At 43.7% G+C, this 24,079-nt stretch overlaps 2 protein-coding genes across 4 annotated transcripts in view; both read right to left on the bottom strand.

Moving 5' to 3' along the window:
• Positions 1-37: 37 nt before the first annotated feature.
• Positions 38-11,911, bottom strand: ZDHHC23 (zinc finger DHHC-type palmitoyltransferase 23). 2 transcript variants are annotated; one of them, XM_060010657.1, is made up of 5 exons: positions 11,773-11,911; positions 10,997-11,191; positions 8,241-8,951; positions 6,492-6,659; positions 38-4,636 (listed from the first exon to the last, which is right to left on the bottom strand). In XM_060010657.1, the coding sequence occupies exons 2-5, from the start codon at positions 11,155-11,157 to the stop codon at positions 4,369-4,371; spliced, it is 1,308 nt and encodes a 435-aa protein (XP_059866640.1). In that variant the 5' UTR covers positions 11,158-11,191; positions 11,773-11,911; the 3' UTR covers positions 38-4,368. The 2 variants fall into 2 exon arrangements, with proteins under 2 accessions (XP_059866640.1, XP_059866641.1); XM_060010658.1 differs by lacking the exon at positions 11,773-11,911 and having other exon boundaries at positions 10,997-11,196.
• An 892-nt stretch (positions 11,912-12,803) lies between these two features.
• The window catches only part of GRAMD1C (GRAM domain containing 1C), a 57,405-nt gene continuing 46,129 nt past the window's right edge, over positions 12,804-24,079 (bottom strand). Inside the window, exons 9-14 of one of the 2 annotated variants that reach the window (XM_060010656.1) lie at positions 23,592-23,768; positions 22,405-22,462; positions 20,346-20,456; positions 20,021-20,126; positions 17,069-17,157; positions 12,804-14,509 (exon numbers count right to left, since the gene is read on the bottom strand). In XM_060010656.1, coding sequence (XP_059866639.1) covers positions 14,506-14,509; positions 17,069-17,157; positions 20,021-20,126; positions 20,346-20,456; positions 22,405-22,462; positions 23,592-23,768 — 545 coding nt within the window. In that variant the 3' untranslated portion in view covers positions 12,804-14,505. The remainder of the gene's footprint in view (positions 14,510-17,068; positions 17,158-20,020; positions 20,127-20,345; positions 20,457-22,404; positions 22,463-23,591; positions 23,769-24,079) is intronic. The other variant, XM_060010655.1, reaches the window with a different exon arrangement.

Here is a 24,079-nt window from a genome sequence, read left to right as displayed (position 1 = left end):
TTCAGGAGACACACCAAGAAACAACAACGATTTTCCTTAAAGAAAGCACTTTATTTTCCATTTAAACAACTTGGTCACAGTACGTTATTTTACATAAATGGCAGTAATTTTTAAAATCTCCACTTAAAAGGCCTTGTGTCTGAGTCTGAGGTGATAAGAGGATATGAATACAAGTATAAAAACAGTGCAAAACGTTTAGCCCGCAGCGTCCAGTGTTGGCTTCACAAGTCCCCTTTAACGTTGCTGAATCAGTTACGTTAAATTTAATATTAAATAAATTTTCCTGGGTTTCCTCTAGTCTAACATCAGACCCAGAAACGTAATCAGACGAAAAGGCTCAGAGGCCCCAACAACTCCAACCGGCCAATCACCTAGACCACGGGATCGCGACAAGCTGAGCTCTGTAACCCGGCATCTTGTCAGGGGCGCCATGTGAAGAAATAGAGGATTTTAGTTGCATCGATAACTGGAATAGACTAGCTCTGCTTTTAAAGGTTTGCTTTTAAAGTATGAGTTTTCTAGAAGTTAATGGTGCCATCAGGAAGGCTAGCTAGGGGCGTCACAAGCCCATCTCGGAAACGGTCACAACCTCTAAGGAATGTGTCTCCACTAAACCATTCAGTCTCTGGCCTGCTGCTGATACTACGGTGAAACCCTTAGTGCCAACTGAAGTGGCGATAACTGTCCATTAGAAACAGGATTGAATGTAGCTGATTTTGCAAAACGTTTATATTAATCACAACAAACATCCACAAGAGCATACCGCATTTTATTCAGCGATCAGTTAAGCATGGCTCTCGTTCTCCCCCTGCATCACCTTGGCGATGTGTAATACAGAATGGCATACTTGTCAAGCTGCTGATGAGAAAACCAGATTCCAAACAGGTGCCTCGCGCAAAAGTCTCTATCATCCATTGCTTGTTTGAGGAACTGCTCCTTTTTAATATGCAGGGTACCAAAATATAGCTAAAAGTGAAGTCATATAAACCTGCTGACCGGGACGCTTAAACCTCACAGAACCTTAATTTTCAAACATCCTGGTTAAAACTGTGCTTCTAGATGTCATATTTTTGCTTAGTTGCGTTTTATAATAAAAAGCTAATGTCCTACCCAAAGGAAACAGTCTATTAAGCAGATGGTCACTATTACAGAGAACCTTACCAGCATTGTGTTTTCTGGCAGTGGAAGATTCTATTATAGAAAATTTTCTCTTGCTAAAAATTTTAGAAGTACCAAGGACTGTTGCATAAGAGAAAGTTTGTAACAGTCTTTCTGCTAGGCAGATGGTACAGTGGAAGACAACATTTACTTCATTCACCAAAGGGGACCACCAGTACTTGGAGAGCAAAGATTTACAGGATCCTAAAAACAGACACGCAGGTGGCTGACGTGAGAGGAGCAGCCCCGCGTCCCCAGAACACGCTTCAGGCTTGATTCGGCAGCATCAGAGGAGCCCACCAAAGGGCCGCTGTCAGGGGTCAGTTCACCTTAGGTGTGCCCAGCTATAGTCACAAAGTACTCTTTGGGTGGCGTAAGAAACATTTCTAAATACTGAAGGATTTTCTCCCTTCGTGCAATCCTGATTCTCAACTATTTCTCCCTCACATCTTTCAAGTGGACCCATTTCTCTCCCCCGGGAAGAGTGTACCGTGGCATGACAGTAACGTAAGTGGTCAGACTACAGCAGATCATTTACTCAACTCCACATCCAGTATGTTTAACAGAAACTGAGGATGTGGGGTGAAAGGGGGGGACGCACTTATCTGAAATACGTCGGGGCGGGCCTGCTCCTACGGCCAAGAAACTGCAGTTACAGGTCCGCAGGGCAATCCTCCCAGCCGCCGCCACCACTTGCGCCTGGGACTCATTTGTTCCCAGAGGCCTTGTCCTTTAAAAGGACGAAATCCCTCAAATAGCTCCAGACCCTAAAAAGGGTTGAAAGTCCAGGAGTAGAGACCAAGGATATCCCAGAGTCCACAGAAACTGCTCACATATATAGCGCCTTGGTGCAAATACTTTAGTAGGCTTTTACCTCCGCAGAACCACGGAGCTTTTCAAAGGGTTGAGCTTTCTTCTGTAAACTGCCAACCATGAAGTTCTCAACTTCAAACAAGCACCTGAGTTCCAATCAGCCAGAATAATATACAAGGAGTTCTTATCTGAGTGAGGGAAACCGTGAGTTGCCCCATCCAGGTAACCCTGGTAGGGGTGCACTGTTACAAGGATGATGGTCATTCCTAATTCTCCCAGATGACTCTGGTCTTTAGGGTACTCCTCAGCTTCAGCGCATCGTATTTTGATTGTGGTTAAAGATTTGGCAAGAGGCCAAGATTACTGACTATATTAACATTTCTATGAATTATATTATCAATCGCTAGACAATCAGAGTTGGCTATACATCTGGCATTCAAGAGACTACAAGCAGAGATTTCTGGCCACATGTGCTGTCCTTGACATCATTACTCTCTCTCTCTCTCACCTCCAACCCACACAAAGAGGAATTCGTTACATCACCTCCAATGTTCATTGCAAACAAATGCTTGATTCTGGACCAGGGACAGGGTACCACTGTACACACCACAGACTCTGCTAACATCCCCAGACTTGCTCTTTGGCTCATCCTAGTGGAATACGGAGCCTATCGTTCAGTAAACAACCCATCCCTAGGGAGAGCAACGACAAGCCTGTATAAAAATGTGGTGCCTGTCTTAAGGACAGCCTCTATTAACGGCAGGACCAGGGACGGTCCCAGCTGCAGAGGGTGGCAATGCTGTAGAAGTAGCAATATTTCTTCTCGACCTTTATAAACCTCTTGCTACAGCAGCATGCACAGAAGGACTGACTGAAAAAGCTGGCGGTATTTTCCCTATATTATGCTATTAGCCAAAACAAATTTAAGGGCTCATGAATTCTTTGGGGTTCCAAAAACAAGTACAGGTACAAAACCAAATATTTCAAGAGGGTATTTTTCCCCATGTTAAGTTGCCTCATCTTAATTCTATGCCAGAATCACTAAATATTTAATCCTTTACACGTTTTCCGTTTTGAGGTAGGATTAAAGAAACAATTAGGAAGAGCCAGGGAAGAACAGTAATCTATTAATTAGTGGAAACCACATATACCCTGTTTCTTCTCTCCTAGTGAGATACTTTTATCTTGGGAAAGGTGAATGAGAAGTAATGTGCAAGTTAAGTGGGAAGACGTCAATCAGCCCCTCAAAGAGCTCATGCCGGAATAATGTGAACGCCAGAATACTGGCTTTTGCAACTTGGTGCTATTACTGACAGTGCCTGAATCACTTATATCAACAAGAAAGTCAAACTCTTGACATTAACCAGCCACCCTACCCACAAAGAGAGTAAAATCTTCCCGATAGGAGTGTCTGTTCTCGTCCAGCCGTTGTCACAAGTGTGCTAGCACCTGACCAGGCAACACGTGGGAAGAGGAAAAAAACACTGATGCCTACTGGAGTTGCTTAGAGTAAATCCAAACAGAATAAATCCATACGAAATAAGACCAATGTAAGAACTCATCACCTAAACTCATGACCACCGTGCATTACACTAGCAATAATTAGGCTCGTAATCATTATCAACTTTCAAGATCAGATGACAGCGTAAATCCATTTGGTCGTCTTCTACCCTGTTTGAGTGGTTAATGTCTAATACTTCAGAAAGAGAAATCCCCATAACCGTACAATATGGTATTTGGGGATCGTTTTTTCACTCTGAAATGCTGAAAATGGACTGGCTTCAATATTCTGACCTGAAATATTTTTTCCAGTCTTAGGAGTCTCCTAATAATAATTCACACCTCTCTGGTGCTTTAGTTTTTCGTTGTTTTTCAGTGCTTTCCACATACCGCATCCCTCTCGTGACCCTCCCGTGTCCCCCCGCACAACCGCTCTGTGAGGTAGCCAGGGCAGCATCAGTACCCCACTTGACAAATGAACCTGAGACTCAGGGAAGTGACCTGACCGAGGGTCGCATGGCTATTAGGAGTTGAAAGAGGGACTAGAAACTACCCTAATCCAAAGCTCTCTCTCCCATACTAATGGGTGGCAATTGCTTCTATCAATTTCTGCATTAGCAATCCACATCCTTTTCAACTTCTGGTGACTGAGTTAGTTAATAAGGTGACTGGAAAGGAATGGCTCTACTTTTACTGCTTTGATATAAAAATCCCTTAAATTGTGAAGTCAGAAAAATTCATTTCTTCCCAGTCCAGTGCCTAAACCTGAGCATGGCCCTATAACGCCTTTAAGAAACCGGGGATAAACGCAAGCGTCCCACGCGTACCGAAGTGTAGGATGCAAGGGAGCAGAGGGAGGAGACGCCCTCCCGCCCCCGGAGCCGTACAGAAGGCACTTCATACTATGTCCTCAGCAGGGTGGTGGAAGGGGTGCGTGCCCAGGGTGGAGAACTGGTGCCAGTTCCGCAGGAAGCCCCGATTGTACTGGCCTGTGTCCACGATGAGCCCGCAGAGCAGCCGGCGCCCCGTCTTCTGTCGAAGGGCCTGCTGCACTTCCCTCTCCGTCACGTTGTAGCTGATGTTTATCAGCTGGATCAGGAAGATGTAGGCCATGCCCCCCATGATGATCACAGAGTACCACACGCAGGTGAAGCACAGAGCTGAGCTGGGAGCGGGAAAAGGCAGGTCAGGGCGGCCAACGCTGCACATTCAGGGCTCTCCCCATGGTAACATTTTACACACGCAGTACTTACTCCTAAGGACGCTGGCCCCTTCCCTCAATACCCCACTTGGAAGACACTTTTCTCTCCTCGGAGTGCCAATAAATAACCTGCTTCACTTATGACTCTTAACATGTTCTTATAATTACTGGTGCCTCCTTTTCTAGGATGTGATACTAGAACAGCAGGGACTGTTTTGTGTGTTTCGTGTCCCCCCACACAGCCAACAGTGTCTGACACAACCGCAGTCAAGATCTGTTTGTTGCATGAATAATTCCTAAATTGTTCTTAACGCAGAAGAAAACGGAGGCGCCGTGAGATTGCTGTAAACGTCCTCAAGGGAGCTGTGGGTGGGACCGAGCAGCAGTGCTAAGGTTGCTCATCCCCGTTCTTTTCCGTACAAGGCCGACGAGCTCAGGTAAGAGGACAGCTCCCAGCACCAGCAGCCCTGAAGGAGCGCCAGGAGCACTGTCACATTTCAAATCCCGCTTTCCAAAACCAAACAGGGTCACACAGGACAAGAAAGCTGCTTCCAGCTCATTAATAAGGCTGTGAGGAGAGGCTGCCGATTAACGTCTGCCAAGTGATTATTTTCAAACATCTGCACGTGAGTTAGAGGGAAACTCATTCAGAATCTTCATCTGTTAAGCTGAAAGGGACCTCAGGGATGATTAAATCGCCATAAAGATGAGGAAAACTGAGGCCCAGTGAGGAGACATGAATCGTGGGTCCATAGCACTGAGAACACAGCAGCAGGACTGTGTTCCTCATTTCATTTACAGGGCCCACAGAAAGCCTAGAAAACTCATGCTTACCAACACACAGACACAACGACCCCCAAGGGCCTCTGCTTTCTTCTCGCTCTTTGTTTTCAAGACACTCCCTGCTTTGTCCACATAGCACCCCTGTGTGGGCCCTTGTCTGTACCAGTCTGTGGACAGATCTCCCCCTCGCCACTGCAGAGCTAGACATTCGTGGGCATTAGAACAGATGGGCCCTCCTCCGCAGGTTAAGTTCCTGTCTTCTCTGTGTTGAGAGTCTTCATAGGTTGTGAAATCCTTCAGTGACTACTATTCTTAGTGGGTTGTGATAAATGTCCTCAAGCAGAGCTTTCGGGGACAGAGTGGGCAGGGGATTGGGCCAAAACTAAAAAGTTCCCGCTTCTGCTACAGCACGGAGATCATCACACTGTATAAATGGGCCCCAACCTAAAAACACTGAAGGAAATTCTGACCTAGATACCACAGTAATCATGAGTGGTGATTTAAAAAAAAAAAAAAAAAGTAGAACAGGAAAAAAATCAATGGAGGTTAAATAGAAAAGAAAGGTTACAGAGATTGTAAGCGTTTCACGAAAGGGTCAGAAGCGGTAAATTAAGACTGGGCTACAAAGCACCAGAAAACAGCAATAAAGTGAGAATTTCCCCAATAACGAGCGACAAAAGAGACCACATCCACACCCAGAGACTGCTACTTTAGTTATCATTTCAGTTTCACTGTGGCTACCTTGGACATGCTAGTGGTCGTTTGACTCTGGAGTCCCTGAGTAAGCCTAGTCCTACTTGTAGAGCACTGGTTCCTCACTTTTTAAGGTCAACGTTCCTTGTGACATCACCCAGAAAAATGCACGTATCCACTGCACAACTGTGTGTTGGCAATTTCAGGGATACCCAGCGTCCCCAGAACCTGTCCTGTGTTTTGGGTGAGACCCCCTAACCTAGCAGTGAATCACAGCCCCGTACATTCACTGCAAATCCACTCCCGCTTCCGTGGGGCCCCGTATGGGGTATCCATGTCTCACCTGTAATTTGCATAAACTCCAGGGCAATAGAAGAGAGCTGTGAAGACACTTCTATCCGTACAAATGGTGTCCAAGGTCAGCGTTACCCCGTACACCGAGGTGAGGAGGAAGACCAGAAGGGCAAGCATAAATGCTTGATGATTTGATTCTCCGACACAGCTATTTATCCTCCAAACAGCACAGAGGGGGAGAAAGCAAACATGTTTTTAAACGTTCTCTAATAGCTAAATAAACAAGAAAGCTTTTAAAACAGAGATAGTGTGAATTTCAGTTATTTAAAAATAAGTTCTCTTGTTTTTCAGTTTTAGGGAATTAAAAACTTGTCTGCTGAGAGATGTAGTCTTATATTCTCCGCTCTTTGCAAGGTGAAATCATATCATTAGCTTAAGGACAAGACTAAGTCAAAAAGCAGAACCTGGCTAACAAATCTTTCTAGGTATTATTAATAAGTGAAGTCTGTTACCCAAGTCTGTTACCCAATGTTAAGAGAGTTAACACTGTAATCACCACCATAAGGATAGGATGGTATCAGAGTTATAAAAACTTAAAAATGCTAAATCAGAAGTATTATACAATGTGGGAAAACATATTACACATATTAATAAAAGATCCCAAGAGGTTAGAAGCACAGTGTGGGGTAGAGAGCTCAATAGTATGCAGACTACTTGTCAGGTACAGAGTTCCATGCCATGGCCGTTTGCAGGGCAGGATGACAGGCACGCCGGGATGCTCCAGCAGGCAGAGATCTCACAGGCGAGGCTGTCAGGACCTCTGCAAACCAGCGCTTGTAAATGGGCCACCACCCTGCACACACGCACGCACATACCCAGGTATGCACGATAATAAATGATGAAGACAGAGAAGAGGAAAACCTAAAAATGAAAATACCTGCTTACTCCTAAAGACAAAGCCCCAGAAAAGAGCTGTCCCTGTTCATGAGCCTTGAACTTAAGGTCTGCTCCTGTGTCCTCCAGGGCTGTCTGCACCCTCACCCTGTCCCATGTCCCCTTCTGAGGGGGAGAGTGTGACATGATCAGAAGCCTAGATAAAAGGCATAATTCACTGACCGTGACTGCCTGAAGAACAAGTTGCAAACATGCTACTTACAGCATTCATATCTGAATTAATCACGCTCCTTTAGTTTAAGATTTATTCAGTAAAGCTGCAACATTTTCTTTAAAAGTTGCACCGCACATGTTACGGGTGTCCTCAGGTGTCCTCGATTGTCATTGGCCAGCAAAGAGGTACCCAAAAAGCCCATTTCTGCACCACTAACCAAATAGGGAGTTATCTGGCAGGGCCTTAAGTCAATAATATCAACTAGAAATCACTGGTAGCATCAAAATGATGACGGATACATGGTCAGAGGATAAGAGTCACCTAAAAGTACAGGAACACTTTTTGAGCTCTGTGAGCACAGGGGGATGTGCCTATACTACGTCTGATACATTCTTTTTTAAAAAGTCATTCAACTGTAGATACTTCTCTCTTAGAAAGGAGAAGATGAGGGGCAGCTCAAAAGAGAAAGCGGGGGAAAAAAAAAAAACACCTTCAGGAAATGACTGAAAAGAACTAAATTTGTGAAGCTCAAAAAACTGATGACTAAGTGGGAACATCATAACAGCCCACAAATATCTCCAAGGTGTAAAGCTGGGAAGGAAATTTGAGGATGGCCCAAAGGAAGAGCAAACCCGGCTAGAGTCTCACGTGAATGCACCCTCCGCAAGCCTCCAGATTTTTCCAACATACCAGACGCAGTGATGATCCATCCTCCTCACACAGACACCGCAGATCCGGCAGTGCCAGGCCCGGGCCGGCCGCACCAGCCGGCACTTGGCGCACCAGTCCTCCTTCCCCGTGGCGGGGCTTCCGGCCAACGTCCCGGGGCAGCCCTTAGGCTCATCCTTGGGCCCGCGGTTGTTGAGACCGCCCGCTGGGTCTGCGCCGGGGAACCCTTTGGGCTTCTCCGGCCCTGTTCTGTTCAGGTATTCGGTTTGGCTGCCGCTTAGAGATCTGTCATCGTTTGCTGGGTTTCTGAGGTACCCTGGATCCTTCTTGGCTCGCCACAAGGCTAAGAGTATGAGAAGTAACCCGCAGGTAAGCAGAGCCAGCTGAGTGGGCCCTACACGCCCCCTGGGGACGACCTCCTGCAGGAACACGTAGTACATGTAGCCCAGAGAGAACAGTCCGAGGCTCAGGAAAAACAGAGTCTGTTCTTTCCTTCTGTGAGTGAGGTAGTAGTACCACAGAGCCAGCACAGGGAGGGAGGTCAAAACCACCACCCCCAGGAAGAAATGCCACGAAGCCACTCGCAGGAAGACAGGCAGCAGGAAGAGTGGGGGAAGGAGGCTAATGTTAACTTTCCTGGCCCCCCTAAGCCAAGGAATCCGGAGGCGGTCAGAGATCGTATCCATGATCCTTTCGTAGGTCTCGGGCTGCACGGACTTACACGTGATCCATCTGTTCCGAGACAGCACAGAGAAGACACCTCTGACGTGTTTGTTGAATGAAAAACCACTCAACACTGTAGGCCAGACAGCAGGATAAATGATGAAAGATGCCAAAGACCAAGCATTCTACTTCCTTACTATTAAACACGAGCTCTTCAGATTCATGTATAATTTCTTAATACGAATGACAAAATGTTTAGATATTTAACAGAACTATTTCTCCATGAAACAAATACACAGGAATACACACGTATTCCACATAAGTCCTGTTCAGACTGGGGTGGGCGTAGAGCCATAAAAATCTCAAAAAAATTCACCATCTAGTTGTGAAGACAACATGGGAATTCAAGAAATATTAGGTAAGTGACAAAGTAGCAAAATCACCCGATGAACTATTACAGTCAAACACGGTAAGGTGTGCTCAGAGGAGAGGACACACTTCTGGGTGGAGTCATCACAGGGGTCTTTGTGGGAAAAAAGGGATTTGTGCTCGACCTTGACAGCTGGCTAGTATTCCTGTGGGTGGAGAGGAAGGCACGAAGGCGTTCCAGTGGAGAGATGCATGTGCAGCACAAAACCTGTCCTGGGCCGGGGGAGTAAACCAGTTCAATAGGGCAGGGGGCTGCATAAGGAAGCGTGGAGGTCAAACTAGTACAAGTCAAATGACTGAGCTTGGTGGACAGGTAGTATTGTTGACTTTTTTTGCATATTAGGCTATTATGGAAAGGAACAGTTTAAGGAAGGATAACATTGGTTTTAGAAATTTAGAATGAAAAAAAAATTTAGAATTTTAAAAAATAGGGCTAGACTTGGAAGTGAATGGGAACTAACTATATGGGAGGCATACAGAGCAGCGGGTCTGTAGAAATGCTGGGAGCCCATCTCATCCAGAAGGGTCTGGAGAGAAGAAAACTCAGGGACAGCCCAGGTCTCAAGGGCTGGGAGGGAGGAAGAGTTAGAAGGCCTATGGAAGAGCTGTGGTCTTGAGTGATGGAGGTTACAGAAAAGGCATCATTTCTCCATTCATTAGTCCAAAGTGTTCTACTTTCTCAGTATGGATTTTAGACTAAGACTAAAGAACCTACATTTAAAGACACCTGTAAGAGACTATTGACACTGTCAAGGAAGAATTACAAAGGGATTATGGGATACTAGACTACAGTAGTCCCCAAGAACGCTTCTCATGGCGAGATGAACATACCAAGCAGCATACCAAATCAGCAATGTGCCACTGCAATGACTTTTTTTAACCAGAAGGAATTATTGATGGGAAAAGCAAGTTTCCACCATCTGTGTTCTCCCCACGTTATGCTTTCCATGTAATAATTTTTAAATATATAATTATTTAGAAAATAGATAAAAACCAGGTTATTACTGTTTGGCACAAAATTTTTTCAGTGATATTAGAAATCATCTCTTTGGATAGTTAATTTCCATCACTTGGGATAATGGTGAAAATAAAAGCCAAATACAATAGCATCAATCAGGACTGTGTTGCTGCTCATGCTGAAAACAGCCAGTCCAGGGGAGGCACATGCCTTCTGGCTGGATTTCCTCCCCAGAAACAAGGGGTGAAACCGATTCCAAGAGCAGAAAAATGATTTTTCAACCCTCAAGCCCTGTGTGGCCAAGTGCAATCCAGTCCCAAGATGTCAGTCTCTGAATGCTGAAACCACTGAGAATTGTAGGAACTTTCTGGTACTAATGTGTTCATTTTAAACTTACAGATTCTCCTGGCCTGCATTTTATTTTTTTTAATGCGTTTAACTTGCCTACTATCCCTTTACCTGCCTGTTCTCTCTGTCACCTCCTCCCTTTAAATGAGAAATAATAATGTCCTAGTAAACTGAGCTGAACAGACAGTTGTGCACTACGGAGTAATAATTCATCTTTATAAAGTCCTCACACTTGACATAAAAGACAACTTTCAGTTGGAGATAAGTGGAAACAGAATGAAGAGCAAATTCTAGTGTTCTGGATGGCTAAGCTGAAAGTATACATGGTAGTTCTCAAAAGGGCCGGAGGGATCAGCATCTAGAAACACACAGCTCTTACCTATCACACCCTTCATCCAGGTCTTGGCAATCACACAAACAAGCAGCCACGTGGTTCTTTTTCCCATTTCGATCTAGGTACTCGCAGCAGCACAGGGGCTCCAGTTCAGGTTCTTCCGCTTTGTTTTTCTTTCCTGGCTTCATACTGCCCTTCTTGGTCATGATTTCCACCTGTCACCATGAGGCATAAGAAGCCCTCAGGAAGTAAAGTGGAAAGAACACAACTCACATCTTGTAAGCACATCCAAGCCTATACCTGATTAACCACCAACGCCTGAGAAATCAAAAATGAGAAGAGGCGGAGGTGGTCCCCTTTTCATCAGGCTTTACTGGCTCGGCGTAGCCAGACACAAAGCTCTAGGGCTCTAAGGGCTCCAAGCGCCTTCACCGCCAGGTCCCCATCCAGGACAGGCGCCGCCTGGGCGCTAGCCGTTCCCATGACGACAGCCTACTACGCGGCCCGGGACAGCCGGGGCATGGGTGGCTGCACTCACCTGCGGGTGCGGGCTGGGGAGGGCCGGGCTGTCCCCGCCCGAAGCCAGGGTGAGGGTGGAAACACCCTCGGAGCTGCGGGAGGAGACAAAGCATGTATCCGCTGGGGCCGACTACCCGGCTCCGGAGAGGCCACCCGGCGCCCGGGCAGCGCTCAGGGTCGCCGTCCAGACCCACTTCTCCGCCGCGAGGTGGGCGCGCCTCTCCCGCCCCGGCCAATCGTGAGGACGTGGGTGGGCCGAGAACACCGCCCAGCCCGAAGAATGACCTTGGGAGGGAAGTTACCTGCGCTCCCGGGCCGAGGTGCGGCTGCAGTCAAAGAGGCCGAGGCGGAGAGGAGAAGGGTCGGCTCCTCCCGAGGCGCGGACGCGTCTGCCGATCTCTGCTCCACGGGGCTCCCGACGCGATGGCTGGAGTCTCAGGGACCCCGGCTCCGTTCTCCGCCGCGCCCTCTCCGCCGCCGCCCACCTGTGACCACAGCGGGCCGCCGCTGGGGCGGTGCGCCCGCCTCCCGCGGTGCCCCCAGCCAACTCCCGCCGTGTCCCCCGCCGCCCCACGGCCGGCCCGGCTGAGCGCGGCAAGTCCGCGAGCTTCCGGGTGCCCCGCCCCCGTCGCCGGGCATCCCCCGCCCGCACGTGCGGAGCCCTCCGGCGAGGCCCCTCCCCCGGCCCGCGGCCCTGGCGCCCGGGGGAGCGGAGGAGCGAAGGCCGGGCTCCTGCAGCGGGTCCAGGTTAGGCGCCGGGCTGATCCGCACCTCCGCCCCGCCCCGCCCCAGAGGCGGCCGCCCGGACCCGCGGGTGCCAGCGGGCGGCGCGTGGGGGCAGCCTACCGAGCCTTCGGCGGGGCGGGGGCGGGAGTGTCGGCGAAGGCGGAAATACGGGAAACCTGGACCCCTGAGAGTTTCCTAAATACATGAGACCCGTGGGTCGGCAGGTCTTCGTTCAGACGCCAGCAACAGGCGTTGGGGGAGATCTCCACGGCAAAATGTTACCGACGTACCGCCCCCAAATTCGCTAACCTTCTCTTAAAGGCCCAGGTCACTGTCCCTGATCTGTTAATTATCCAACTTGTTCATTTTCATGATTTCTGGCCAGCAGTCTCTTCATGAGACCAGCAGGCCTATCTAGTACTCTTGCTCCAGAAAGCTGCATATTTGAAACGAAACTGCCCTAATGAGAGTCCTCTTTGGGTTTCACTTTTGCACAAAATTTTTTTTTAAAGGGTGTAGGCCCATGTATACGTTTTCACAGAAACAGGCTTTCTAGTTTGGGGAGGGTTTGACCGAAAAAGAAGGAAAACAACTCAGAGATTTGGGGTTTTATTGATATTCAATTTACATAGGCTCAAATACAATTAATTGAATGCATACATATTTAGTTGTAATTTACAAAGCAACTTAACTTTGGTAACTTTCTTTGAGGTATTTTATGAAGTACAGGTTTTAAAGAAATACCACAAAAATACTCAGCTTGTCAGTGACCGTTTTTGTGAAATTAACAGAGAACAAGGTTTCAAGTTTACAATCCAGTCACTTTTGCTCAGTCAGACACATCATAAATCCTTATCAAAAAACTTCCAGGTAGGTACACTGGTATCCAAAGGTAGGTTAGTTGAGATTCGCCCAGAGAAACCCGTTTTTCCTCTAATCCAGTCAATGATTTCATTCTCTATGGGCATCTCGAAAATGACTTTAGCAATCCCATGTGGCTTGGGTGACTGGGCAAAAAAGAGACATCTAACTAAAGGCAATTGTTATTCAAGCAGTAAGAATATATACAAATTATTCTGCACTGTCCTTCTCTTGTTCCACAGACATCACTTGTATTGAGACACATACGCCTAAAAACTTTTAATGAAGAGCCAAAGCTCATGTCTGATTTACAACTTGTCAGTGCACTTATATTGGGAGAAAATGCCCCCCAAAGTCTTTCTTAAAGAGCTCAGGTTTGTGTCTGGCTTACAACTGACTGACTAAAGCCACACATGTGAATGAGTAAATGAAGCCATACGTGGCTACTGAAAAGTAGTCCACAAATTATAATATTTTCAACCAGATGGCTCATTTCCACCATGAAAGTCTGCTAAGCTGAAGCCAAGCTTAGTTCAAGTATTCATTTGATCTGTCACTAACATGCCCAGATTTTAACATAATCTTCTAGTTTTTAAAACTCAGAGCATGGTTCTTCGTTTTGAGAGATGGTATCCTACATGTTTCCTTTTCCAAAACTGACTCTTCTGCCATATAATGTGTGAAGAGCAAGATAATCTCACCTCTGAGAGCCACCTGAAGAAACACCTATTTCTTTCATAAAGATACCACATGGCTGAAGAACCTTTCAGATAATAATCATCAACATGCAGATTCAAAAGGTCTGACTACTGAATTTACACGCTAAATAAATGAAGACATTGTATTGATAATATTTATAGTATAAGAATCTATAAATGTTATAATAGATGCCTGAAAACTGATCCTTCAAAGTTAGTAATGATTTAGAGATTTCTTCTTATATTGTCTTCTTTATCCTCTTGAATGTATCTCAACTGTGAAAGCAGCCTATTGGACACATACTGATTCTGTACTAACAGATAAAGTGTCAAACTTCAAACTTCACTGTGAAAATGAGGCCATACCACTCAGTTCAGAATGTCTCATTTTCTTTTTGTATCATAGAAATTCAAATCCACAATATATTTCACGCTTTACTGGAGAAATTCACAGCTTAGAATTATGTATAAGAAATGAAAGGATGGATTCCTAAGGCCGTCAGAGACTAATTCTCCAATAAATGTTATTCAAAAGAATGTTAATATTAGAAGTACAAATAATGAGAAAATATGGAAATGTTCCTATGACAATTCAAATCCTTCACCCTCTAGTTTTCTTCAAGACGTTTTCTTTTGGTTCCATATATCTCTATAATTTTGGTCCTTAAGATCACTAGCTTTGGACAGCCATGCCTGTCTTGTTCTTATTTAGTAGATCAAAGGTTCTCTGAAGCATAATGAGTGAGCTCTTCAACTGCAAAGAAAATTTTCAAAATCAGATTGTTTAAATTTTTCTGATTATTTGTATGCCAAAAGTTTGCATTTAATAAAATTCTGTCTATACTGATGCCCAAATAAAAGACTAACTATAAAACACCTGATTCCTTCGGTTATCTGTCAGTGTGACTGCTAGCGTTCTTTTCATTTGCTGTAGTATTGCACTTCTTCCTACAACGTATTACTGTGTGCTTTACCTCCCAATAAGTCTATTCATCAAATGATCCAAAGTGAAGGGCTTGTTTACTGAAATGGTTTCTGAAGCTACAGTGGTCTCCCCACCATCCCCTAAACAACTCAAGTTCCACTCAAGGCCTTTGCTTGCTATTATGCTCATGTTCATCTTCACCTATCTAAAACTTACCCGTCCCACTGTTTCCATGCAGTTTTCCCTAATCATCCTGCCTCTAAACTCCTAAAGCTTTACTACTTACTTTGATGCTTAATTTTGTACTTTTTCTTTACAGTCTTTAACAATACACATGGACATCTGACATCTCTAATAAAATTGTAGACAACTTGAGAGCAAGAATTATGTCTTACATATGGACACCAAGGGGGGAAAACTGCAGTGGGGTGGGGATGGTGGTGTGCTGAATTGGGCGATTGGGACTGACATGTATACACTGATGTGTATAAAATTGATGACTAATAAGAACCTGCAGTATAAAAAAACAAACAAAACAAAACAAAAAATTATTTCTTTTTTGTATTCATTCAACAAATATTTTTTGCTTACCTGTTAAATGCTGGGCACTGTGCTAAGTACTGGGTATACAATGGTGAACCAAATAGGCACTGTCCCTGCCTTCATGGAGCTTACAGACTAGTGAGGGACTCAGAACTAAAATGAATAATTACACAGATAAATATATACTTACACACTGTATGAAGATTTTCACTTGAACAACTGGAGGACAGTAGTATCATTTTTTGAAATTAGGTCAACTAGAGGAGAACTAGGTTTGGCTCAAGATGAAAACTTAATTCTGTTTTGGACATGATCAGTTTGGGATGCCTGTTAGCCTCGAGGTAAAGACGCCAAGTCAGCAAGTGGCTGTGTGAGTCTGGACTCAGGGAAGAGGTCAGGGTGAGAGACATGCTTTGGGAGCCATTGGCGCATGTGGTATTCCAAGTTAGGGGAGCAGCTAAGATCACCTAGAGGGCAGTAAAGGAGAAGGGAAGAGAATCTAACGCAAAAGCCTGCAGCACGGGGAGGGGATGAGCTCAGGAAGCGGAGATGGTTTTAACCAGCAAAAAGCAGTTTTACATTATGCTAAGTGGAAGCCAGGCATGAAAGACCGTATATTATATGATTCCATTTATATGAAATGTCCAGAACAGGCAAACCCATAGAAATAGAAAGTAGATTAGTGATTTCCAGGAGCTGAGAGAGTGAGGGATGGGAATGGCTGCTCATGGGTACAGGGCTTCTTTGGGGGACGATAAAACGCTCTGGAATTAGATAGTGGCGATGGTGGGACAACCCTGTGAATACACTAAAAATTCTTTAAAAGGTGAATTTTATGTTATGTGAATTACATCACAATAAAGCTGTGTTTTTTTCCATGGTTCCAAAGCAGGGAAGATTAGATACATTTCAAGAAAGGAATGGTCAGCTTTGTCAAATGCTGGCATTGTAAGATGAAAAGTTAAAAAAAAAAAAAAGGTGTATTAACTTTAAAAGCCAGAGGTCACTGGGGAGCTTAGCTTGAGCAGTATCAGTGGAAGATATGGGGGAAGAAATCAAGACAGTGTGAGCTGAAGAGTGAGTGAGCGGATTAAATACAGGCATCCAATTTTTCTCCCTCCTGAAACACCACCAAAAGCACGGTAAAGGGATTTTTTTTAAGACGTAAGTCCACAAGGACGGAGGAAAACAGAAAAGGTGACAATAGCAACACAACTTTGGAAACTGGAGAGCGGATGGATTACTTAGCAGCCCTGAAAACGCTGAATCCTAAGCTAACAGTAGGGAAAGCTGAGAACCAACCAAATGTACCCTGAAGAATCCTCTAAAGCCTCAGGAACTGACAGGCACCTCTGCAAATGGGAATAAAGAGGAAGGGACTGCAATAAGGATTGGATGAACTTTTGGACATGTGGCCTCTCCTACTACCTGGGCAGAAGTCTAAAGTCCTATTTTCTGGAGAGGATAAAATAGAGGGTCTCTGGGCTTCCCTGGTGGTGCAGTGGTTGAGAGTCCGCCTGCCGATGCAGGGGACACAGGCTCGTGCCCCGGTCCGGGAGGATCCCACATGCCGCGGAGCAGCTGGGCCCGTGGGCCATGGCCGCTGAGCCTGCGCTTCTGGAGCCTGTGCTCCGCAACGGGAGAGGTCACAACAGTGAGAGGCCCGCGTACCGGGAAAAAAAAAAAAAAAAAAGAGGGTCTCTGGCAGTCTGGCCAGGAGGACACCAATACATCGTTAAAGACAGCAGTACCATACCAAAAATGGGGATTATACAAAAACGTGTATACTGCACGTTGAGATCATCCCTTTGCCCCGCCCTCCTCAATCTCTCTACTCTCACTCACCTAAAATGCTGGCAGCCATCCCTTAGTCCTTCAGGGAGGGGACTGGAAGAGTCTTCTCTGTGGAAACTGACCAATCCAAGAGAAAAAACCTAAAGATACTGACATCAGGATTTCTTAGCCAACGGCCCAGCCAGATCTACCAAGAAGTTCAGGGTAGACCAGCCCAACCCACACGATAAGAACTTTGGATCCACACAAGCAGCAAGCGAAGGACTACAGACATCTAAAGAAATCCTCTAACCCTAAGGATAGAAATCAAGACGGGGGAAAGGACCTTGCTGGAATGTGGGTATGCAAGAAGAAAAAAAAAATGTTTTTAATTATCAGTAATATGGTCAGAGAGAAAGATATTATGGCCACTTAAAATGTTCACAATGCCATTAAAAAAGAAAATTCAGAGAAATGGCAGCTCTTTGAAATTAAAAACTTGTTAGCAAAAACTGAAAAACTCAGTCAAAGAATCTGAAGATTAAGTTGAGGAAATTTCTGAGGAAGTAGAACAAAAAGGCAAAAGGATGGAAGCTGGAAAGAAAAGGTAAGGTTAGACAACCTGTCCAACAGAAGGCAGACACCTGATTACAGGTGCTATAGAAAGTCAGGGGAGAGAAGGTGGAGGAGAGGAAATCATCAGCCACACAGCTCAGTATATCCCAGGACGAAAGGGCACCAGTTTCCAAACGAAAGGATCAGGAATCTGACAGCCTCAGAATTCTCAGGAGTAACACTGGAAGCCAAAAGGCAATGGAGCAACGCCTTCAATGTTCTGAAGGAACCTTATTTCCAAGCTAGAATTCTATCCCCAGCCAAATAATTAATCAAAGGGGAAGGACAGAATAAAAAATTTCAGACAGGTGAAGTCTTAAAATATTTACCTCCATACCCTCTTTCTCAGGAAGCTACTAGAGGATATGCTCCATTAAAAGGAGGGAGGAAACCAAGAAAGCAGAAAACATGGGATATGGGAAACAGGAGGTGGGCAACAGGAGCCCCAAGATGATAGCTGTGCACCTGCAGAGAGGGCCACTGGCCCTGCCTGGAGCCCGTCAGAGGCTCCATGGATTGAAAACCTGAGGTGACCGAAGATGATGAGAGGAGACAGAGCATCAGGGCATGAAACACTTATAAACAATACAATAAAAGAATCAACGGTAATAAGAAGACAATTTCAGGGGTAAGAAAAAGTAGCCGCGGTTCATTCTATCGCTCAGCTCAGAACAGTAAACTTAGTCAAAACAAAGCCAACACTGAATGCTGATCCAACCAAAATTACAACTTCCTTTGGAGGATGGGGGATTAGAAATGGGAGCATGAAGAGGTGAAAGAAAACAAAATCCCAGTCTCCATAACGGGAAGTCAAAAGATAACGTCTAAAACTGAAAAATCAAGAAGTATCAACACATGCTTGTGGTTTATAAATATGGAGGTAAACACCAGAAGAATAAACCAGGAGAGTTAGATTGTAGTCTTTGCGAAAGAAATGGAGAAGAGGATACCAGGATTGCTATTTTTCTGAAACAACCCTGTAGAACAAGTTAACTCTTCATGTGAACGAGTGACTTTGGTGAAAATAAAACCTCAAAAAAGTGAAGGAGTTATAAACGATAAAATAGTGACAGCCAGAGTAGGCAACTCCGAGAGTGCCTGACGGTGAAATGGAGGAGAGCGATAGATGAGCAGATAGAGAAGGATGTGGATGACGCAGGTTTTCTAATGTAGGAGATAAGAGAGCAGGGGAGGTGCTGATGGAAAGATCCAGCTGAATGAGGGAGTCTGAAGATGGGGAAGCTAGAGGGGTAGATGGAGTCTCCTGCCAACTTGTGCTGGGACTTGCATCCCACAGGTAGAGCGATGCTTCTAATGGAGTGCAGAGCAGGACGGGTGCAGCGACGGGGGAAGGTCTGTAGATCTGGTTATAGAAGGAGAGGGAGGGTCTCTTTTCTCCTTGAGGCATGGTCATGAGTTCAGAGTCAGCAGGAAATGAGTGGAGAGGATGAGAAGAAAAGTGAGAGTATGATCTACTCCTTGCTGAGGGGGAGGAGAAAGTTACTAACTGCAGGCACTGTGCATCTGAAGAGTGCCTAGCGGAAGCACCTTTAGTGCCCCACATGATGTTCTAAGAAATGCTCAATAATTGAATCTTCTAAAAAACAAACCAATGCATAGAAGAAAAGGATGGAAGCAAATAAAACAAAATGTTAAAAGTGATTATGTCTGAATGCTAGTAGGTTCTCTTCTATTCTCTATTTTTCAATTTTGAAAAGTACACATGTATTATATTATAATGGAAGTATTAGTCCTCATTTTTCAAAGGGAATCCTAAGTTTTGGTTCATAGAACCGAGCAGCACACATTGATGACACTATGTTCAAGAGAGAACGCTTATAGCAAAACACCAAAACAACCTAAAGGTTCATTCTTCAGTGGAGAACTGGTAAAATAATTATGCCACATATGTACAGTTGAATTCTAATGCAGCTGTTAAAAGAAGAGGATATGGAAGCATCTCCATGATACATGGTTAATAGATAAAAACAAAATAATGAGCAGGTTAATAGATTAAAAACAAAATAATGAGCATGGTTAATAGATAAAACAGAATAATGAGCAATCTACCACTTCTATAAAAAGCTGATATTGAGCGTGAAATTTTATATAGAAGGACCAATAAAAAGAATGAGGTATATGTATACAAGCTGATAGGGAAACATCTTCAAAATGTATTACTAATTGAAAGAAGAGGGTATGCAACGGTAAGTACAGTACGTTACCATTTTGTTAAAAACAAAAAGTACCAGTGACTATAAAATGTATAATCCAGAAACTGGCAAGGGTAGATGCCTCTAGGAGGGGGATTTCTTCAAATAATGGAACAGTAAATATTCTCTCACAACCAGAGGAGCAGCTGATTCACTGGGATGACTAACAAGTAACGTGGTACACAGAGGTGCTGACCTGTTCCAGCATCACGATGGAGTCCCGGAGCACTCCTTTTAAGCGATGGGCCTGATCTTTGCTCTTTTGAATATTTTCTGCTCTTGACACCGTATCAGAGGCTAAACTGAAAGAAAAATCCCATCTTAAAGATCAAAGGAATAGCTTCTAGGCTTTCATCTCTAGAAATCATAGTGCCCCATAAATTTGCAAATAAAACAAAAAAGTAAACAAAAAAGTTTATGACTAGAGAATAGTTGGCAGATCAAAATGTCTAAAATTGGAATTAAGTTCCCTGCAGCAAAGGAATTATTGACATAATAGGTTGTGAGGGAAGAAGACTTACTTAACAGATTTCTCTTCCTGGAGGTGAAGACGGTAAAAGGACTGAGCAGCATACTCTATCTTTGACAGCTTCAGAAACAGCGTCACATTCAATAAAACCAGCAACAGCAAACTAGGCAGAGCAAATCAGACCTGGTTAATCCACGATTACTCAGACCTAAAGCGTTGCTAGTGCAGAATAGACACACAACACCTTCAAAAATGTATATTATCCAGACTAGTTTCCAATTATTATTATTTAAATCAATTACCCCTATTTTATTGTATGAAATACTTATTTGTAAGTATTCAGTGGATGTTGAGGGAACAGTTAGAAGATAACTAGTGACAATAAAGTCCCCAAACAAGCAGGTTGGGATTGTCCCTGACATCTCTTCTCTGCTAGCAATCCCAGCCAGTGTGGATGTGTGACCACCGGTTGAGAAATCTACCATGTTAGCTTTCAAGATCTATTTTTGGGTGCTTTTGTCTTAAGCAATTACACATACATAATACTGCACTTCAGAAAGGAAATGAAGATCAATATGGATTTGATCTTAGATAGATCATGATGTACCTCTTACTCTCAGCAGAAGCCAAAACAAATTCACATTCACAAAATCACCGTTCAGCAAAAATTTCTTCTAGTTCAACTTAGACAAAATTTCAAATCCCAAACATACATTAATTGGATCATATATAAAATGTTACCTGCTAAATAAACTTACTCTGTTGGTTCTCACAATAGTATTTCAAGTGAATGAACGTATCTCATTACACATACATGCAAATACATAGGTGGCATCATATCTCTCTGATTTTTTCTGTTAAAATATTGACTTGCCCTTAAAAATATATCATATTCACTTTTACCCATCCAGAAGATTTTTCTTGAATGAAAACTAAGGTAGTAGCAAGAAAATCAAATCTATGAAATTATTGTGTCACTGAAATGGGGTATAGATCAACATTTCAACATCTGACTGTAAATCTTCTACAAAGTAATACAAAAGATCACAGATAATATTTACTATTCAAAATCGTCACAGCAAACCAATGGAAGCAGAATATGAAAACCTTTTATAAAACTCAAAAGGCACAACAAACATTTTGTATGTTCTGAAATCTATAATTAGAAAAAACAGCTGATATAAGAACTTCATTCCAAAATCCAGAGTGTATCATCCAGTCAGAACTAATTCAATTAAATGTGATGGACTACGTCAAGATCCAAGTACAGCCATGGAGAAAACAGTAGTCTAAATAAGACTGGCTGAGTAGATTCCAGTAGAACACTGAGATTCAGACTAATTGCCCCAGTATTTCTCACCCTACAATCCTCAGATCATTTGCATCAGAATAACCTGCACGTGTGTTTTAGAATACTACTGATTCCTGATCCCTACTCAAGACCCACTGACTCGATCTGTAGGACTGGGGCTGGGAAATCTGTATTTCAGCAAGTGATTCTTATGCACAGTAAAGGGTAAGGACCACTGGTCTAATCAAGTAGAGTAAATAAAATAGCATTGTTGGGATTTCATCAGCCTGCATATAAAAATATCCCCTTGGGCTTCCCTGGTGGCGCAGTGGTTGAGAGTCCGCCTGCCGATGCAGGGGACACGGGTTCGTGCCCCGATCCGGGAAGATCCCACATGCCGCGGAGCGGCTGGGCCCGTGAGCCATGGCCGCTGAGCCTGCGCGTCCAGAGCCTGTGCTCCGCGCAACGCGAGAGGCCACAACAGTGAGAGGCCCGCGTACCGAAAAAAAAAAAAAAAAAAATTCCCTTTAAATTTATGGTACTTCCCTAAAAATCTATGATGGTAGAAACAAATCAGATTTACTTTAAAAAACATTTACTGAACGTGTATTTGGTATTCCCTCGAATTTAACAGTTCTTCTGAAAATCATTCAAAAACTATCAGACTGAAGCATATAAAATTACTGTTTTTGTAGGCCAAAATTGGTCAAATTGTGATAATTTCTATATAACAATATACAAATACATTCAAATTCTTTTGGAAACCATTAAAAGATAAGTGAGGACACAAGCAAACTAAGCGTTCAACACAAATACTTACAAAATACTCATCACCACAATAAGGATGGTGTTATAGCTTTCAATTTCCTTTTTCTTTCCTGCAAATTACAAAAAAAGGCCGATTTAGAATCAGGATTGTTTAATTTCATTTGAAAAGTACTGGAAAAGAAGTTTTTTAAATTATTTGTAAAGACAAAGTGATTTACAGTGAATTCCCTGCACCCCTCTTCTGACTTTTGATATCCTAAGTATTAGTAAACAAATCTACAAAAAGAAACCCTGTTATCCGTTCTGCAAATTTGGCCTATATTACAGATTAATTTGTTCTAAAATTAAACAAGCAATTCAATATATCATGTATGATCTCTAGCTAAGTTCCATCTCTGCAAATAATATTTGAAATAGTTTTACGTATAATGCTTCCCTCCTTAAAAAAAAACTTTTTTAATCATCCTCACCTGTTCTCTGTTTCCCAAATTTTGTTGCCAAGTCCCCAAATTAAAGAGCTATTAAGTTGAAATGGTAGAAAAACATATTCACCCTAAGATGTAAACCTTAGAAAAGGATCTGCTAATGTAGAAGGATGAGAAGGTATGACAGCTTTATAGCACTGAGAGGGAGGGAACAACAGTTAGTAGGGGCAAGATGTCTTCAAAATTGAGAGTAGAGATAATCAAAGTCACCTTCTATCTCTGCAGTTTTGCTAGGCTGGCCCTGATAGTACATAAGGATTAAAAGCATACAAACATGGTAGTAGATTCAAGAGTAGAAATCAAATGTGTACAAATGCTAGGCAGGAAGTTAATGAGTGAAGCGTCCAGCAATAGGGTAAGAGTCGTGGGGACTGGTGACCTGGGGAGAGTGCACGCTCGGTCAAATGGGGCAGCTACTACTAAGCTCCAACCACCTGCTGCTACGAAGGGATGTGGGTCCAGGGCTGCCAGATCTGAGATTCTATATAAAAATGTCCAAGGTTTAAAATACCATGTGGGCCCAGTAAAATACTTCTACTGGCCACATGCCTGCCATTTTGTAACTGCTCCTTTATACTTATATATTGGTTTTCTTTAAGGAAACCAGAGTTCGACAAACATTATTGGAAAAGGAGAGGAGAAAGGGAGACCTCCTAACTGACATGTCTTATAAACAAGAGGCATATTTGGCTTCATATAAAATAAACTTATAAGGAAAAAAAACTTTCATCTCTGTTTACCAGGTAACAGCTACCTGTAATATCCCCTTTGGCATCTAAGCCCAGGTCTCCAGAAGAACGCTGAGAAGAAAGTTTAGGAGCTGTTTCTGCTGTTCTGTTGACTGTTCGCCTTCTCCTTCGTAGGCCACTAAGTTTTCCAGGGTCTTCAATGGGCTGATTTACCATAGATTCTTCCATTAACAAATCTGATTCTAAGAAGAAAAAAGTCTTTAGATAGTGGAGAAACCTTCTCAACTATAAGATACTGGGGGGTTGGTCACTGTTTTGTTCTCAGTTTGCTTTTTTTTAGACCTCGGTAACTTTCTTTAACTAGTACTCAGATTCTTATGGCCTAGATTCAAACTTTACTCTTAATGAAAAGTTTTGTATGATGATCCCATAATGAGGCTGCATTATTCTAGGAAGAATGAACTGTATTAATTAATGACAGGATCATCAGAGCAAATCTGCCATGTGCTATATTAAATATTAATGTAGAGATTTCAGTTATGGAAACAACCCA

This window comes from Delphinus delphis, chromosome 4, assembly GCF_949987515.2.
Source record: "Delphinus delphis chromosome 4, mDelDel1.2, whole genome shotgun sequence".
Classification (NCBI taxonomy): Eukaryota; Metazoa; Chordata; class Mammalia; order Artiodactyla; family Delphinidae; genus Delphinus; species Delphinus delphis.
This window is presented reverse-complemented; position numbering and strand designations above follow the sequence as displayed.

Bases quoted from the DNA above. Each gene is read 5' to 3' on its own strand.
- ZDHHC23 (XM_060010657.1), bottom strand. From the start codon at position 11,157: ATGACCAAGAAGGGCAGTATGAAGCCAGGAAAGAAAAACAAAGCGGAA. The intron at 6,660-8,240 runs GTATGTTGGAAA...TGCTGTTTGGAG, and splicing joins ATGGATCATCACTGCGTCTG to GATAAATAGCTGTGTCGGAG. The intron at 4,637-6,491 runs GTGAGACATGGA...TCCCGCTCCCAG, and splicing joins GGAGTTTATGCAAATTACAG to CTCAGCTCTGTGCTTCACCT.